We start from the raw sequence: 15,389 nt of genomic DNA, 5'->3' as shown, positions 1-15,389 counted from the left end.
TTTATCTTTGATACAAAACTAATCCCATAAAAAAGGTTGGTTACCCCTGGGTTAGCGCTAGGCTATCTCCATAGAAACGAAACGCCAGCGCAGAACCATGTCATGTGAATGTAGCATAAGTATTATAAAAATCTGCACAGCGTTTTTGCTTCTGACAGACGTTCATACATGAAGATATAAAGCTGGACTTCCTGAATCATATTTTATACGTTCTGTATTTTTTACGTATATTTGTAATGACCTTTTTTTCTGTTTCCTTTTTGCAGGCAAATGAAAATCTCAACATTGAATCCAAATGCAAAAGAATTTCAACCCATAAAAGTGAATATAGTCCAGGTTAGTTTGTAACACACACAGAACCACTCACATTTATATTTTAATCAAATGTTTAATATTTTCCTAACAATATTTCTTTCTTGGTGTTGTGACAGAAGCCTGCACCGACCCCCACCCCTCCTCGGCCAACCCCTCCCAGCCCCCTCTCTGATTCTGGCCCCCCAAGGACAGCCAGGGGGAGGCGCCATCTACAACACCCCCCCGGGACACTACCTGTCCTACATGTCCCCCCTGCACATCCAAGGACACCAGATCCAGGTCAGAACCCTCCTTTAGTGTCATATAAAAAACATCAGTGTTCATTTTATAATAGTGACCGTCTCACTGCAGGTAATCCCACGTATTACATGGATACAACATATTGATTTAAAAAGGATTTAATGAAGATTGTAGATTGTATTCCTTTCGCTAAGAGAAATGGTCTGTCAGAATTTACTGCGTAGCTCTGTGATTGAGCAAGTTTAGCAATTTCTACTTTAGTAAACTTTGAAAAATGTCATCGTCTCCCAGCACTCATGCTGTGTAACTGTCTGAGCTCTTCCCTTACATTCTGCCCGGCAACTGTCCAACATTTTATTTTCCATTAACCAGTCTGTAAACACTGCCAGAGCACATAGCGTGTTCCCTTTGATGTTTACTTCCTGTCTGCCTTGTTCTGCTGATGTATCTGACGTCCAGTTCTGTCTTTAAACCTTTTTACTTCTCTTGTTTGCTTTTTCTTGTTCTCTTTTTCTTTCTTTTCTAGGTACAGCTTAACCAATATTAATCCAAATGTGTGTGATCTCTAGATTCATACAAATTAATATTTCAAAGTATTCCATGTTGTTTTCTGATGGTGTAACAAATACAAATGTTTTTTTTTGCCACAACTGACATTGTTAATTTGACCGGACTTCTTTCTGTGGATTGATATGATTGTGTGATCAAAGCGTCCTTAGCAGCGGTCTGTTATACACAAATAACAGACCCATCAGAACTAAGTACTCCCTGAGCCTTGTGATTTCTCATTAGTCAGGATGCAGCAGTGATTCATTTCAGAGGATACTTTTAACTGATGTGATTTCAAATGTGTCCTCCTCTCCTCCTCAGGCTCCTCAGATGTATCAGTACACCATCAACCAGGGCAAATACCCCAGAGCCAAAGGTAAAAACTGCACCCGTGAATCCATTGTATTACTAATGATTGTATACATAGTGTACAAAATGCTGACTAATGAGTACAATTATGCTGACATGCAGTGGCGGTTCTACGGGGTGGCACGACCCTAGTTGCCACCCCAGTTGGCAGCTTTGTTTTGAAAGAAAAGTTGTGGCTCATATGGACATTTATTGAGAGGAAAATCTCAATGTCCTGAAGTGCAAGTGTAATGCCAGCACAGCTGCAAGCCTCTTGGTACCCCCTTACCTGGCACGAGCGTGGAAATATGATTAGCGGCGATTTCATTTGAACGTGGGGACAGCGCAAAACGAGAAGCATTTCGGATCCAAGTAGACGGAAGGAATGAGGTATTTGCGGTCAGTGGCAGCGCCAGGGTATGGCTGGGGTAGGCTACAGCCATACCAAGAAATACCTTAGCCCCACCATGAAAAATGATGTCAAAGTAAGCAAAATAAAGTCCGCCAACTCGTGCCGAGTAAATTGCACAGACAGCAGTTAGTCAGATTGATTTCAGCAGCCACTTGTCTGGAAATACCGAAGACTAGAAACGGTTTTGAAAACTTTTGTCACGTAGTGATCGTCTTCTCAATAGAACATCTTTGATAATGTCTTCTGGCCAATCAGAATCAAGATAACGGCGTGGTGTTGTTGCAGGAAGTCCCGACGGAGAATACTTTTGCGGCAGTACATCTCTATATACATCGATACAACATTACGTGTTGATAGAAATCAACACATAATGAAATGAGACCCCACGGTTTGATGATTGATAGGTGTGTGGGCTGTCTTTCATTTTGACACACAGAACAATGGGGGCTATCCACCCTTATCCACAATGTAAAGTCATTCACAGCCTCTTCCCTCTTCTCTCTGTGAGGAGCAGCAGGTTCAGCTTTCAGAACAAAGTAACAAAAAACTAAAATGGCATTCATTTTTTTAAATATGTCGTGCAGTAATAGATGTATTTATTTTTCTTCTCAAGAGAGTACTAGAATGTGTATTTTATGTTAGTATTTCAAAAAATCTCCTGGGGGAGAATCCCCCCAGACCTGCAGGGGTTGGGTTTTCAGCATGTCAACTCTTTCACCTGTGGGGAAATTGCAGGATTGGCTCCAGGTCACCCTTTTTATTTACTACAAGACAAATGTGCCTTTTTATTTCATACAGTTCAATTTGGATTGAGACAGGAAAATAATCTAACCCTCACGCGTGGCAATTTCATTGCAAATACTGACTTGAGCCCCACCACTGTATGGGTTAGCCCTACCATAGATTACCCAACAGAAATACTCTGGAGCCGCCACTGTTTGCGGTCTACAATGACAGAGAAGAGCCTGTCAAGTTTGGCTGTACTCAGCATTGAATCAAAACGCACCATAGCTTTAAATCGTTTGTGAGGCGTTTTGCTGATCAAGCTGGTAATCGCCACATTCAACTTGATGCTCTGCTCACGGATGAGTCGATGAGAATAATAAGCTGTTAAGATGTTGACCTTACGTGTGTATAAAATGTTTCTTCTTTGAGGAGGTCTGCCCCCAAAAAACTGTTTCAAATCCTGAGAAAGTCAAATAAGACGGTGTGTAAAACTACACTGCCCAGCCAACAGAAAGTAACCACTTTGATTTAACTAGGCCAGTAGGTAAGGACTTTCCACTGGATAATAACTGCAGCGATGTTTATGTTTTAGCTGAATACACGTTTTTTTAACCCTAACTGATGCAGTTAGTCACTTCTTTAATGATTGTTCTTTCTGATGTAAAGTCAAGGTTGTAACTGTTTGCAATGAAGTTGTGGGCCGCTGAACTGTTCCTTTGATTCTTTTGATTTATGATAGTAATTACTTGTCTTTCAAATTTGAAGGAGGGTGAGCAAGCATTTTGAGGAACATTCATCATTAACTCCTCCAAAAAATATAGTTTATTTAATAATAACACTGAATATGTGAATCATAACAGTGATTGACAGCTGATAGGATTAATATGATTGTTAATAGTATCATATTAATTTAGACCAGGGGTCGGCAACCCCTGGCACGCGTGCACACTAGGAATAAGTGGAATAAGTGTGCAAAATATTTAAATTGTATTTTGGGATCCTGAACGAGACCGCCGCCAGAGCGCGTCTCCCCGTTACCTGCAGAAGGAAGCCATACACGCAACGCAGCCCCGCTCTCTTTATCTCCAGACGACTTTCTGCCGCTTTCCTCCGTGGTGCAGTGCTGATCGTTTCACCAGAGAGGAAAGCACTTCACAAATTGCAGTAACCATAAGGAGCTGTACAAATGCCGCAGTTTTTGCGTGGCTGTGTCTTTAGTTGAAAGCCCAGTGGCGATCTGCTCATCTCTCATTGAAATAATATGCTACAAAGGGGCGGACTGGCCATCTGTGTGTTGAACTTTCCTGTCGGCTCCCAGACCGTAGTCGAGGAAACAGGGGTGACTCTCTTCGTCTCCCAGGGCAGAAGCAACAAGCTTCAGGTTCAATAACCCACTTTAGCTTAAATGACTGGAGAGAGGCGAGCTCTTCTTGGGAGGCCGTTGCATTTATTTATTTGTTCTTCTGTTTCACAAAATACATCACAGACCTCAGTTTTTCTGCTTCCTCATTTCACTTCCAGAAACATACACATGCTAGCTCACTCTCGCTCTACCATCAACACATGCACAAGCCACACCCCTCTCTCTCTCTTAAAGGGACAGCGATCTCATCTCACTCTGCATGACCCTAATATCATAACATGTGTGTTCTGGAGAATCACAGAACGGACGATCGTCCTTATTATTATGCCGTTTAAACCAATTATTTAAATGTGTTTGTTAAATTCGGCATCATGTAAGTTGCGCTGACAGGTCCACTCACTGCTTCCCCGCAGCGAGGCTCCCCCGCCCTCCTGCTGAGTTGACGAGCGTCAAGCTCCTCAACCTGTTGATACCCGTTGATAATTCTCGATCGTTGGCACGCTGATAATTTTTTTTTTTTTAAATTGCACTTCATATCAAAAAAGTTGCCGACCCCTGATTTAGACAAACATCGACGAGACAGTTAATTAATGTACTTATTGCAGCAGTCTGCATAGATTTGGTACCCCTGCTGGTCTAAGAGTGAAACAAACTCATTCAGTTATTGTTCAGTTAAGTCTGCCACCTTTATATTTAAGGCTTTACTGAGCCTTTGCAGTTTGTATGTTGGGTTAGATGTCTGAAATAGACTGTGGTTAACCTAAGTTTAAGAGATTTTACCATTTTGTTCTACGACATCATTAATGTCAGTAATTAGCCGATTGGGGAATTTTGAAGCTTTTATGTGTCTTTAAAATTGGCGGTTGTTAACAAGTGTCTAAATGAAACCTCCTTAAGGCCTCACTGCAATTAGCCTTAGCGGTGGTGAAGTGAAACCATGTGTAGTTTGTTTACAGCCTAATAGCTATTTAATACAACAATCTTAAAAGTGGTGTTGGAATGAGAAGAAGAAAATTGGTTTATATAAGAAACGTCCTCAAAGGAAGTAAGATCAAGTCTAATAATAGGAATAACTTATTTATAATATATTCTTGACAGTACTGTGACTCGTAGCTACGAGCTGAAGCGCTGAGCGTGTGTTGTTCTGTTCTCAGGCCCGGTGGTGGGCCAGCGTCCGGAGCACCATCCCTCCTCCACCTCCCCCATGATCTCCGCTGCAGCCTCAGCAGCAGGACCCCCACTGGTGGCCTCACCGTACCCCCAGTCCTACCTGCAGTACGGTCAGATGATCCAGACCCTGCCCCCCCATTTCCACGGACAGGTGCGCTCAATAATCAGCCTTTTAATCATAAAGTGAAAACAGACCCACGGTGAGGGTTTTTATTATTACTGTGGAACAGGAGACAGCAGAGAGCATTCGTACTTTTTAAAGCAAACTCAAAACCCTCCTTTTTAATATTGCTTTTAACTGAATTGTATTTTATTATGATTTATTTTATTGTTATTTATTTTTACATATATGGTATTAAGTCATATTTGTTCATCACAAAGCTATGTGTTACCTGGGAAGGGGGTGCTAGTATTGTTTGTATTTGTAAATTGTCAATGTGTTTGGTTGGTGAAGCACTTTGAGTTACCTTTGTGTATGAAAGGTGCCTTTTTATAAATAAAGTTTGATTTGATTATAAAAAACATCTAACTAGTGTATCAACATCTTTATGGCTCATAGCTACTTTTTAAAGAGCATTTTGAGCCCCTTGTTTAAAAAAAAAAAAAGGAAAGTCACTTTTTTTAAAACTTTATTTACATGTTTTAATTTTTCTTCTGTGTTTTTTGTCATTACCAGCCAGTTTACTCAATGCTGCCGGGGGGAGCGAGGATGCTGACATCAGGGGCCCCCCCTCAGCAGATGGGGCCTCCTGGGGGCCAGTACCCCGGCCAGGCTGAGAGCCTGCAGGGGCAACAGCAGGCCATGTATGGTAAGCAGAATTATACAAACACTAGAATGATGTTTGAGATGTAGTGTCTGTAATGAGAGGCTCAGCAGATGCTGAAGGAGTGTTGCACTTTTCAAGGACCAAAGTAAATTCCTCTAATGTTGTTGTTTTTGTCTCTCAGCTCAGTCGTTCTCTCACCACTCGGGCGCCATGCATCACCCTCAGCCCTCCAGCACCCCCACTGGGAACCAGCCCCCGCCCCAGCACTCAGCCCCCAGTCCAGGACACAATCAGGTAACGCTGCACCCACATTCATAGGGACCAACAGCAGGACGAAGACATTTTAATTAAACTTTTCAGGCAACATTTTACAATCATAAAACAAAGAACAATACTGTTTTGCAGTTTTTGAAACTAATTTATTTCGTCACAATGCTTTTTTGGCGTTTGAGCTGCAAGATGCACATTTGTCTGAGAATTTTATGGAAAAAAGACGTGTAAATAAAATATAAATTCTATTATAACAATTCATAATTAAATAAGGAAATATATATGCATTATTTACAGGCATTATTTTTATTTAGTATTTCAAATAATGCATTACTAAAATAATGACTTGGAATTTAAAATATTAAAATAAGGGAAAAAATAAATAACGCTATAGTTTCATTTTTTTGTCTTTTAATGGCTGAAATGGGCTTCCATATTATTAAGATAACTTGGAAAATAGGGAAATAATGGGAGATTATTCTTCATAATCCCTATTTTGCAAGTTAGCTTTTGAAGTGCAGCATAAGTGTTTATGCTGCACTTCAAAAGTGCAGCATAAACATGTATTTTTGTGTGATGCCCTTATGAGCAATCGTCTCCTCCTGGTTTGATTACTCTTGCTTTTTAAACTGTGTTTCCCCTCAGTCGAGTCAGGCTGGCCCTCAGCCTCAGAACATGTTCCACACTGGAGGCCTGTCGGCCCCCACCCCTCCTAACATGCAGCCGGGCCACAGCTCCCCCCAGGCCTCCTACGCCATGCAAGGCTACAGCCTGCCCACCCCACCAGGCTCTGCCCCACGGCTTCCCCTCCATCAGCCAGCTCACACAGGTCAGTGAGAGGGAGAGACTCGCGTCTGTGTGAGGGTCACAACTCTCTCTTTATACGTTTTAGTTCACTACATTTAAAACATTAATTTTGCTTTTTGTACTCCACTACATGAATCTGACTGCTTTAGATGTTCTCACAGTTTTACATCCCCTTCCTTTATCAGTATTGATACAAATAAATGAATGAAGGGGGAAATTAAGGAAAAATATTGATAATGAAATGAACAGGAGAATTATTCCAAAGATACATTAAAAAAAAGTATCTTCTTATTATTACTTTAAGTACTCACACAGTACTACATTTTACTGTACAATAAAAAAAAAGGCAAAGTCATTTTACAGACATGGAATGTTGTAAAAGGTTGTCCACCAGAAATGATATCTAGGACCTTCAAGGATCACAACCTGGGTGGACAACCCGGTCAACTAGCTACTGGAAAGCTACAGTGAGGGTCCAAACAATGCAACCCCTATATGAAAAAAAGTCAAAGATTCTGTCTGGATCAGATGCCATCATTCTCTTTCTGATTGATTATCTCTGTGACAGTTCATGGTAAAGACAAACTGAGCCAACCTATTGAAAGAGCAGAACATAAGCTTTCAGGTGATGCCTTGGTTAAGCCTGTTCTCAATAAGGCCACTAGATGGCGCTGTGCCTTTTTTGTCTCTCCAAAGCAAAATCCATTTCAAGCAATGCACTTGTGGTCCTCTGCATTGTTTGCTGTGTTCAAAATGGGTAAATATACTTAAAAGATTATTTCTATATAACATGTTGAAGGGTTTACATTAATATACACAAGGTTTGCTGCCGATGCCAAGTTGAATTGATTCAATGTTTACAGATTTTCCAGTTTACAGTCTGGAAAGCTAAAGGCAGCGTAATTCAAAATGGCCGCCACTTTCTTTGCAAAACCCTTTAATTGAAGGTTTTCTATGTTATAGGACAAGGCAAACTGAGTTAAATGTATCTGGAAGTTGACATTAAGTTCAACTTAATGTCAAATCAATACCCTTTTATTATTTGTGCAAATCAATGTCTTTGTTTTTGTGAAAAATATCCTATTTTGATCATGAAATAAACAAAATTCCTGGTGGCAAAACATTTATTTCACATACTCTCTTCCTAGTTATTAACTAAAAATCAACAGATATGATCAGAAGTTGAACACAAACAATCATTCACATGGCCCAGAACTAGAAAATGTGAATTTTTTAAGAAGAAAAAGGAGAAAAGTAACCTACACTGAATATACAGTACAAATGTTTTCAATGTACACATGATGGTATTCATGGTAGTGTCCCAGAAAGCTTTTTGCTTTCTATTCATTTTCTGAGTCACAGCTGCTGTCACTGCTCTCAAAGTGTGGCAGTGTGTATCCTTCTGCATTTGGTTGCCTGTCCTTGGGCAACGGCACCCTATGTACAGTAGCATGGAACTGCCTTATTCTGACAGACACATGAGATTGTCTTGTTCATCGACACAGGCCAAGCTGGCTTGTAGATGGTACCGGAACTATCCATTGTCCAGAGACCATCCAAATTCTGTGCATGGGGGGATTTATGGGCTTGGCGATGTGTGGTTCTTTTCAGGTGCAGCAAAAATGCATTCTCTGTTAGGGGTCGTAGCTTAGGAGCGTCAATTTGTTGTTCAGGAACTTGTATGCTCTCAGTTTGCCCAGATCAGAACCCTCAAAGTGATCAGCTTTGGATGTATATACAGTTATGGTGAGGTCTCGTGCCTGATTGAGGAGGTCATCTGTTATGGCATCGGCGGGGGTTTCTCACCAAACTCTTCAAGTGCAGGTATGTCCAGACTCATGCTGCTCTTGAACCATGCCCTCCTTGCCAGTGAAATATGGATAACTAGTGGTATCTCTACTATTCAGACTGTGGATGAAGGGCTTGGCACAACACTGTGAAGGTCCCAGTGCCACACCCATGTCATGTATAGGCAGGTATATGATGTCTGTGTCATTGGCATACAAACAACTCTGTCAACTCCTGCATTCTGGACACTGTAGAGAGTGTGGGAGGAAGATCCTAGTGTCAGCCTCCTGCTGTGTTGATTCAAGAGCAGGAACATCCATAACAGACCATGCTGTGAGCACCACAGTCTCTTCTTTGAATCCACCCCCAGGTAGAGATGAGTGGAGCCAAGACCAGGTTTCAGTTGTTCATTCCGCACACCACTTCTCACAAAGGAAGCTCAGCAGGTTTGCTTTGTTAGCAGACACAAAAAACTCCTTTGGATCCAGAGCGGTGTACTGCTCACTGACTTCATACACTTTCGCTGGTTTGGATCTGGCATATCTCTGTTCCTGCTCAGCTGACTTGAGGCTGGTTGTACTGTATCTGTCACAACAGAAGTGTATGATGTCAGTGCCAGGAGGCACATCAATCAGCAGCAGGTGCCTGTATCGCTCAGCGATCACTCCAAATCCTTCACCTGTGTGGAAAGACCGGTGTTGTATGGCGGACATGGCATCTACGACTACTGCTGTCTAGAGGCAGTCTTTGGGCAGATCAGGGATGCTGCTTACTTTGGTTTTCTCTTTCAAGATCTTCACAAGGCTCGTCTTGGTCCCTGTACTCATTCTGCCATCTTCCTGGAAGAGGGATGGGGGAAGGTCACTGCACTCGTGGTTGCCTATGAAGTCAACAATGTTGAGTTCTCCACCACTGGCAATGATCTGGGTCATGCGCAGAAGGGCAGTGACTTCATTGCTCTTGCAAGGTGAAGAGGTTTTCCCAGACTTCTTTGGTTTCATCCTGTTTTGTGTATGGAAGGTGTTTAGCTTTACAACACTTGTCTTCTTCTGGTCACTGGACAGTGACTCTGACAATGCCTTCAAACCATCTGCTTTCACACTCAGGTTGTCCTTGACTGTGGGATCTGCACACTCACCAGTAGATATATTGATCAGGGATGGTGTGGCTGTCGTGAATAGGTTGGTCTCTACTGCTGCCATGACCTTGACTACCATCTCTGCATCCCTGTTGACATGACTCCAACCAGATTCATGGGGGCTGGAGGAATGGAGGTGCAGCGTAGACTTGAGCTCTGCAGAGATAGCTGCAGTGAGTGGTTTTGTGTAGACCCACTTCATCCTGGCAGCACGATTGAGTGTAATGCCATCCAGACCACTTGCCTCCTTGGCATCTGCATTATATGTCTGCTCCAGAAGCATGTCAGGAGAGACACCATTGTGGTTGCCATCTGCTCTCCTTCCAACAAATGCACCTGCCATCAGTGCTTCATGTGCCTCAGGGGCTGTCTCTGGCAGTTTCTTCATCTCAGACAAATACAGACGCAAAGACTGCTGCCCATATTTGTAGTGTCCTGCTGCAGTGAGGTAAGGTAGCATCCGTGCTGATTCAGAGATCTCCTGCCCAGTAACCTTCCCGCTGGTAGTAGATGAACCTGTGGAGAATGTCTGACATCTCCAGAAAGATTGACCAGAAAACTGCAGAGATTCCTGGAAAAGTAACATCTGTTCTTTTAGGATTGATATATGTGGAACGTGACATCTCTGATGATCACCAACTTCTCAGTAGCAGTGGTGTCTTTCTCAAACAACATCTTCACAACATTTTCTACTTGTGACTGCCAGTGTTGTGTTTCTCTGTCTGCTGCACATGCCTCAAATGCTTGCCAGTACAAGCGCCACATGGCCTCACTGAGGATCCTGAGAGCATGCATGGTTTGGTAGTAGTCAGCCTTCTCACCAAACATCTTCTTGGCAGTCCCTTCCTGAAACAGACCAGCTGCAACAAGAATATCCTCTGCACCTGCATCCCTGATGATTTGCAAACAGCCTTCATGTGTTAGGGAATAATTCTCCTGGACTCCTAGATATCTATCCTTTTTGCCCTTTGACGTTTATGACCAACCCTGACGTCTGTTATCTCCCTTCAGCCATATGTTGTTGTTCCCATTTTATGACCGGGCAACTCTCAGTCACAGATGGTTTATTGTTGTGAGAACGCTGGAACACTTCCTTCTCTGTGTTTGTGGACTCCAAGGTGTGTAATCTTCGAGGCCATAAGTGTCAGACGCAAGTAATTCAGTGTTCCCAGCTGTTTAGGCTATCTCTTCAAATACGTGGCAACTCTCCTGTGAAGTCAGAACCTCTGGCTCGTGACTTGTGATGTGAATTCTCCGGCCGAAGATCCTAATAAACCATCAGTGTTTGACATCAAAGCTCCTGCTCTCCCCGTGTCTCCTTCATGAGCCGGTGACTCCCACTGCATTGCTACACAGAAGTTTCCCTCACATCATGTAGTTATGAGCTTGGTGAAATCCCCCCAGCAGCAGGACTACATTGCAGAACTCATCTCTGTGCTTGTCTCTGATGGCAACTGCGAGTTCATATGTAGCCTGATCTCCAATGATAATGGTATACTTGTCTCCCAGTGCATGTGATGTCTTGATCAGCCGTTTCATTTCTTCTTTCAGGACAGCAGGATCAGTTAGAGATGCTGGGATGAGAGGAAGATAGCCAATGATACTGGCCGGTCTGTGTGGGTGGAGGTCTGCACAGAAGGCAGAAAAGCCAGGCAGTCCTGCTTCTGCATCTGGAGGAGCATCCAGCAATTCTGAAGTTGTAACCATTCTTGCAAGATGCCACATAAGTAACAGGTCTTCAGCTGTGCCATCTGAGGAAGTATCCAGACTCTCTAGCTTCTCAATATGCTCAAGTGACCTGGACCTCTGCCTGTCTTTAACTGAGACGTGTCACATGGGAGCAGGTAGGTCAGTAACATCAGAGAGAGTCTTCTTTCTGTCCGAGGTAGAAGTGGGGAGTCTGGCACCCTCCTGGACCCGCACAATCTTTTGGTTTTCAATTATAATTGCAGTGGTGGCATTCAAACTCCCACCCTCCAGTGTCTTCTTCTTCCAGTCCAGATTGTCCATAGCAAACACATGGGGGATCTCGCTGTTTTTCATCATGGTCTCTGGGATGTAAACACCATCCGTTTATTCTGGTGCATGACCTTCTAACTTTGTGCTGTTAGCTATTTTGTGTTCAACTTCTGATCATATCTGTTTATTTGTAGTTAATAACTAGGAAGAGAGTATGTGAAATAAATGTTTTGCCACCAGGAATTTTGTTTATTTCATGATCAAAATAGGATATTTTTCACAAAAACAAAGACATTGATTTGCACAAATAATAAAAGGGTATTGATTTGACATTAAGTTGAACTTAATGTCAACTTCCAGATACATTCAACTCAGTTTGCCTTGTCCTATAACATATAAAACCTTCAATTAAAGGGTTTTGCAAAGAAAGTGGCGGCCATTTTGAATTACGCTGCCTTTAGCTTTCCAGACTGTAAACTGAAAAATCTGTAAACATTGAATCAATTCAACTTGGCATCGGCAGCAAACCTTGTGTATATTAATGTAAACCCTTCAACATGTTATATAGAAATAATCTTTTAAGTATATTTACCCATTTTTGAACACAGCAAACAATGCAGAGGACCACAAGTGCATTGCTTGAAATGGATTTTGCTTTGGAGAGACAAAAAAGGCACAGCGCCATCTAGTGGCCTTATTGAGAACAGGCTTAACCAAGGCATCACCTGAAAGCTTATTTTCTGCTCTTTCAATATGTTGGCTCAGTTTGTCTTTACCATGAACTGTCACAGAGATAATCAATCAGAAAGAGAATGATGGCATCTGATCCAGACAGAATCTTTGACTTTTTTTCATATAGGGGTTGCATTGTTTGGACCCTCACTGTAGCTTTCCAGTAGCTAGTTGACCGGGTTGTCCACCCAGGTTGTGATCCTTGAAGGTCCTAGATATCATTTCTGGTGGACAACCTTTTACAACATTCCATGTCTGATTTCCTAAAAAATTGGGTTTTGCCCCCTGGGTAAGTAGTATTTTTACTGCAGTAAACAGTCTCAATACTTCTTCCCTGACGTTAACCTTTAATCTCAGTTCCTCACATGGCGTCTTTTTTGTCCCCCCCAGGCTCATGTAGCAGGAGGCATGGCGGGCCCCCACCACTCTGCTGGTCACGGCCTGCCGCCCGTCATGCTGCACTACGTCTCCCCTCAGCAGGGCGGGGGCTCCAACCCCCAGCACGGCCCCCAGCAGGGGGCCCCACAGCACTTCTACATCGGACACCCCCAAGGTAAAAAGTCCCCACCTGAACCAGAGCAGTTTGTGCTTTTGTTCTGAAATGTTCTGCAACGCCTGGTGATTATCATGATATGTTGGGGGGAAATTGTGCGTATTTTCTTATTCATTTATTTCTATACCTTCATTTTTCTTACTTTATTGACATTTATATGACATATTTAATACGTAGAATATAATTAGTTTTTATGACATTTTTGACATATGTCAGATTTTTTTAAAATAAATTAAATGACTTTTTAAATACTTTACTACTTTAACATCTTTTTAAAATCTTTATTTATATACATTATGATTTAATTAAATATTATGTAACACTTATAGTTTGTTTTACACTATTAATTGTTTTTTATTTGAACAGATAAGTGTAATGCAAATAGAAAATGTTGTCATGTTTTGGAAGATGATTAAAAACCAACAAAAGAATGGAATATATAAATGTTCTGTTGTGTCTCCAGCTGTCCAGGTGCAGGCTCACCCCTCCCAGCAGCTGTCCTTCCACCCCTCTGCAAACTGAAGCCCTCCCTCACCGCTGGATTCAGGAGAGGAAGAAGAAACCCCCCCCCCCACCCCAAAAAAAAATATCCCCAAGCAACTTGTAACATTCCCACCTCCTGACACCAAATTAACACTATCATTTTTACCCACCTCATCTTTTAGACATGAAGACGTTTCTTGGATTTTTAAGTGTAAATACAGACTGTTTTCACTTGGAGCTGGTCTGAAGACGGTAACTGGTGGAATCATTTAGACTGACGACAGTGGGAAACAAGCCCCCCCCCCCCTCCCCCACACCTCCTCTGTCCTTTTACAGAAGAAACCAGTTCATTAATAATAAAACCACTGAAAAAAAATCAGTTTCCTTGAAGTTATTTTATAGATGAAGCAAATAAACTGCCCTCCGGTCTGTTAAATGTGGAGCTGCAGCCACTTAGCGTAGCATGAGGTCTGGAAACAGCTAACAAGGGTCTGCTGTCTGCTTTAATTTGCATGGCTTTTTTATCATTTCTTTCACTTTATTGACCTACTTATATTACCTTTTTATGACATACTATGACTTTTATTTTAGTATGTGTTTTTTTCTCAGAATTCTGAAATATTATACTATGTAATTGTTCTACTATTTTCAACATACTATACCATGTCGTTTTCTATCAAAATCTTGACATACTATACTCGTTTTTTCCCTCTCCAAAATATCAACATATTTGTTTTTTCCTAAAAATGTCAACATACATGTTGTTTTGTGGAAAAATACATTGTCAAATTTTGTAAAAAAAGAAAAGACAGCATGGTGCATGAAAATCTGCAAAGAATTGGCATACAAAAGTATGTAAAACATGTGCAAGAAAATACAAAATACTGTATTTAGAAATATGGGAATGAGAAAAAAACGACCTAGTATTGCGAACATCTAAAAATAAAACTACACATAGTTTTTCGAAATTCTGAAAAAAAACAATATAGTATGTTGAAAATGTAAAAGAAAATGACATGGTATAGTACAGGGGGTAGCCAACACGGTGCCCGCGGGCACTAAGTCGCCCGCAGGGGCAACATGAGTCGCCTGCGGGGCATGTTCTAAAAATAGCTCGCCAAGCAAATCCAAATGTAAAAAATACACAAAACAAAAAAGGAAATGTAATTAAAAGAATCTACCCTATGCATAAACGAAACCTCAATCATAGCGAACTCTATCTACTTACTACAACTCCAGTGGTGACTGGTCATTAGGGGACCCCCACCTAGTGTCAGCAGAAAGTATTAAAAATAATGATTAAAAAATATATATATATAAAATATATTTTAAGATCATGTTTAATCATCTGATTCGTCTGTATATTGCTGTTTTAGTCTGTGTTCTTCTAATTAGTGTCTACAGTGTGTGCCTATTGAGACGTTTTGGGCCATGTGGGACAAAACCCGATCCTGCCAATGGTGACTGTAAAAACTACACTGCGCATGCTCAGAGTATTTTTCAATTTAATGTGTGTGGCAGAAAAATAATCACCATAGGGGCATAGTGCTGCCATCCCCACCATACGTCATCTCACATAATTCAGAGCTGATTGGCTGTAAGTACGTGTGCCGCGAAAAGTGTGGTGTGTGAAGAGGAGACGAGAGACGCGTCCTAAAACCAAGAAGTAAGCTGCGCATTGTTTCCCTCCTCAAAAAAGCAATGAGATTTCTCCATAGGATTTTAGAAAATAGCTCCAAATAAGATCTGTGAGAAACTAACCTGTTAGA

General features: G+C 41.7%; 1 protein-coding gene across 1 annotated transcript in view; it reads left to right on the top strand.

Moving 5' to 3' along the window:
* The window catches only part of atxn2l (ataxin 2-like), a 44,283-nt gene extending 30,369 nt beyond the window's left edge, over nucleotides 1-13,914 (top strand). The window contains 11 exon segments of the mRNA XM_034206141.1: nucleotides 267-336; nucleotides 432-482; nucleotides 484-594; nucleotides 1,426-1,480; nucleotides 5,108-5,274; nucleotides 5,800-5,932; nucleotides 6,072-6,184; nucleotides 6,806-6,940; nucleotides 6,942-6,989; nucleotides 12,975-13,137; nucleotides 13,601-13,914. Coding sequence (XP_034062032.1) covers nucleotides 267-336; nucleotides 432-482; nucleotides 484-594; nucleotides 1,426-1,480; nucleotides 5,108-5,274; nucleotides 5,800-5,932; nucleotides 6,072-6,184; nucleotides 6,806-6,940; nucleotides 6,942-6,989; nucleotides 12,975-13,137; nucleotides 13,601-13,659 — 1,105 coding nt within the window. The 3' untranslated portion in view covers nucleotides 13,660-13,914.
* Nucleotides 13,915-15,389: the final 1,475 nt, after the last annotated feature.

This window comes from Gymnodraco acuticeps, unplaced genomic scaffold, assembly GCF_902827175.1.
Source record: "Gymnodraco acuticeps unplaced genomic scaffold, fGymAcu1.1, whole genome shotgun sequence".
Lineage (NCBI taxonomy): Eukaryota > Metazoa > Chordata > Actinopteri > Perciformes > Bathydraconidae > Gymnodraco > Gymnodraco acuticeps.
This window is presented reverse-complemented; position numbering and strand designations above follow the sequence as displayed.